Source organism: Arabidopsis lyrata (assembly GCF_000004255.2).
Source record: "Arabidopsis lyrata subsp. lyrata unplaced genomic scaffold ARALYscaffold_6, whole genome shotgun sequence".
Taxonomy (NCBI): Eukaryota; Viridiplantae; Streptophyta; class Magnoliopsida; order Brassicales; family Brassicaceae; genus Arabidopsis; species Arabidopsis lyrata.
Window position 1 is genome coordinate 24335066 of NW_003302550.1, and position 3206 is coordinate 24338271.

The 3206-nt window shown below is 30.8% G+C and overlaps 1 protein-coding gene across 2 annotated transcripts; it reads right to left on the reverse strand.

The window, feature by feature from the left end:
• Window positions 1–410: 410 nt before the first annotated feature.
• On the reverse strand, window positions 411–2779 carry LOC9308962 (WAT1-related protein At4g01450). Of its 2 annotated transcripts, XM_021023463.1 has the most exons (6): window positions 2448–2773; window positions 2045–2107; window positions 1819–1935; window positions 1336–1723; window positions 1094–1245; window positions 411–989 (listed from the first exon to the last, which is right to left on the reverse strand). In XM_021023463.1, the coding sequence occupies exons 1-6, from the start codon at window positions 2630–2632 to the stop codon at window positions 809–811; spliced, it is 1086 nt and encodes a 361-aa protein (XP_020879122.1). In that variant the 5' UTR covers window positions 2633–2773; the 3' UTR covers window positions 411–808. The 2 variants fall into 2 exon arrangements, with proteins under 2 accessions (XP_020879122.1, XP_020879123.1); XM_021023464.1 differs by lacking the exon at window positions 411–989 and having other exon boundaries at window positions 1163–1245; window positions 1434–1723; window positions 2448–2779.
• Window positions 2780–3206: the final 427 nt, after the last annotated feature.

The following is a 3206-nucleotide window of genomic DNA, read 5'->3' on the forward strand; positions in this document are numbered from 1 at the left end:
ACATGAAAAATATAAAGTAAGAAGAAGGCATAGTAGCCCAACATATCCTGTACTCGCCTTTAAGGAAAAAAAAAATATTTTTTGATTTTGTTAACGTTTGCAATAATTTCATATTTACAGAACAAAAATTGAAATAATGTTCATAAATTGTGAGTAATTGACCGTTTATTAATATGATTCTCATAAATAAGGCCGACGTCAGAACACTTCACAGTTCACACAATCCACGAGAAGTCGAGAATCGAATTATGTTGAAACTTTGATCAAACAAAACTGAGTTAGTTTTGTGATATTTGATATTATTATAACTAAATCATTTAAATTAATTAAATGGTCTATTTACATTTACTGTGGATTTGCTAAACTAGATATCTGTCAAATTATGCAGATTGAATCATTCTTTGAGTCAATTAAGGTCAAATTTGATACTGTTTATTCATATAAACAAATTACAATATCCAAATGAATCCCGCAACATTAAAATCCAAAAAAGCTAAACGTTACAATACAAGTGATGAATAGTCCAATAAACAATCAAAACGATCATTTTCTCTTCTTCATATTTAATTTCTGAAGACATATCGATCATTCTAGTTGAACAAGAGTGTTTAGAGCATGATTAACAATGGTATCTTAAAAATGGTTCTTAGAAGTATTAAAGTAATAATATGACATGTGGTTGGTTCTTAAGGTTAGTTTTGGGTCTTAGCTAAACCACTTTTCTTAGTTTTGGGTCTTAGCTAAGCCATATTTCTTATTTAAGAACTCTTTAAGATATCCTTGTTAATGGTGGTCTTAGAGAAGTAGATCAAGGAGTCATCGGTATAACCAAAAGCTGGCCCATGTTAACATTTGTACGGCCTTCCTCTTCCTTTTCTTCTTCCACCGTATTAGTAGGCAACTTCATGATCTTACACTCTTTTATTTGCTTACTCCTACTCCATAAAAATATGTATAAACCGATCACAACCACCACAGATCCGATAACGCTGCAACAACAATAAAAATTTTAGTCCATAACATGCACATGATATAGTAATTAAGGTGTTTATAGAGTTTAATTATATACTAAATCTAGATTTTTAGGATATACCTTCCCAAATAAATCACACGATGAAGAATCAAGAAATCGAACAAGGTTGCAGACATAAGTACGACAGGACTAAATGATGAGGAAACGACAGGTCCTTGTTGTTTGATACACCACGATATGCCCACCGTACACATTCCTTGTGCAACCACGCCCTATAAACATATATAACCAAACAATAGATCAATATCTATCGTGGTTCGAAATTATTAATATGTCGACGAAAAATTGTCTTATATATATACCGCTATAATGACGGTGATGATGGTTAGCTCGTCTCTGAGGATCCAATCTTCCAAATGTCTAGTCTTGATTAAACTAAGAAGGGCGCATTGAAGTGTACCAAAGACCGACAAAATAACGGTACTCGAGTATGGACAAGGGTAATTCACGTTGATCTTGGCTTGTATAAGCATCCAAGAACTGAAAAGAATAACTCCGGTCAATAAAAAGAAACAACCTTTGATCCAATTCTCATGTCCTGTGTGGTTGTTTGGATTTTCTGCTTGTTCTTGAGAGTTTGTTAGTGGAATGCCTTGATACATAGTAAGAAGTAAACCTCCTACTAAGCTTATTAAAGTTCCAAGAACGACGCCGTATCCTATTTTTGTTTTCAAAGTTAGCTTTTCGAACCTGCAAATATTTTTATCACAATATTTAGGCGTAAGATTACACTTGAAATGATGAAAATTTTATTTATATTGACCTTTTTTTATAATAATTAGTACCCAAATATTAAAGCCATAACGAAAGTGAGAGAAGGCATTATGGCCCAGAAAGCAGATCCCAACGTTGCAGACGTGTAGGAGAGTCCAAGCAGGTAGAAATACTGCATCAAGCTCGCTCTGAAAAAGAAAGATTATAATAAAAGATTATATATATATATATATATCTTACATAGAAAAACAAATAAAAACAATAAAGATTAATTAGTGGATTAAAGCCGAAACTTACCCAAAAAGGGCACTGACGAAAAGCTGACATGAGATGCTTAGAGTTAGCTTTGGTCTTGTTTTTCTGAACAAATCATGAGATCGAATATTTATTTTGTTCGGCACACACAATTCTGATTCCATATCCGTTCATAGAAAACATTCATAAAATTCTCGAATAATTTTACAAGTTAATTTACAATTGTTTTATGAAATAAATAAAATAAAATAGAGTAATTAATTAACGAGAATTATAAAAGAAAATAGATAGAGATGAAGCATCAAACGTTTTATTTTCGTCATCTTTTAAGTAACAAAAATTCATTTTTTTTTTTAAAAACACTGCCCTGAACTTTTAAATTTTTTGTTTAGTTTATTAAGCTAGGAAAAGAAATTTGAAACAAAAAAAAAAGAAGTAAACATACCGTTCCCAAAAATAAGCGATTGGAAGAAGGAAAAGAGTAGAAATACCCAAACGATAAGTAGCAATAACCATATGATTAATGCCTCCATCAAGAACTTTCTTAATCAAAGCGTTAACCATTCCGGCAATCATGTTAGTAACAATTATGACGATCATCGGTGCCCACTTTCCATCGATAAAACCCATGATTAGTATAAGTTAATTAACTAGTATGTTAATTACTTAATAACCAAAATGATCTCTCTCTCTTTGTCTCTCCCCGTCTCGCTCTCTCTCTTAGCTTTTACTCTCTGCTGTCTCTCCTTCAGAAACTTGTTTGAGTAGTGAAGCCTTAAGACTAGGGTGGATATATTTATAATTATCATGAATGCTGAGTTGGAGCCCATTTATATTTTAAGAACGACTAGATAATGACTTCTTTTATAACTATGAAACATTTTTTTTTAACTGTGTATATAATATGCTGTTTTTCTTGGTGGAAGAGATTAGTAGTCATATATTTATATATGTAACTGTGATGATGTATTTATTGCATATATATATATATATTGACTATATATTTATTATAAACTGTGCTGGGGCATGAATGTAATAGTATACGGATATGTAAAACTAATATAACAAAAAAAGAACAAATATAACTAAATACTAGGAAATATAAAACTAATACAACTACCAAGTAAAGTTTAGTGGTGTAAGAAATTTATAATTAATTTATCTCAATATGTAAAATATGGAAATATATAATTAATTAAAAAAT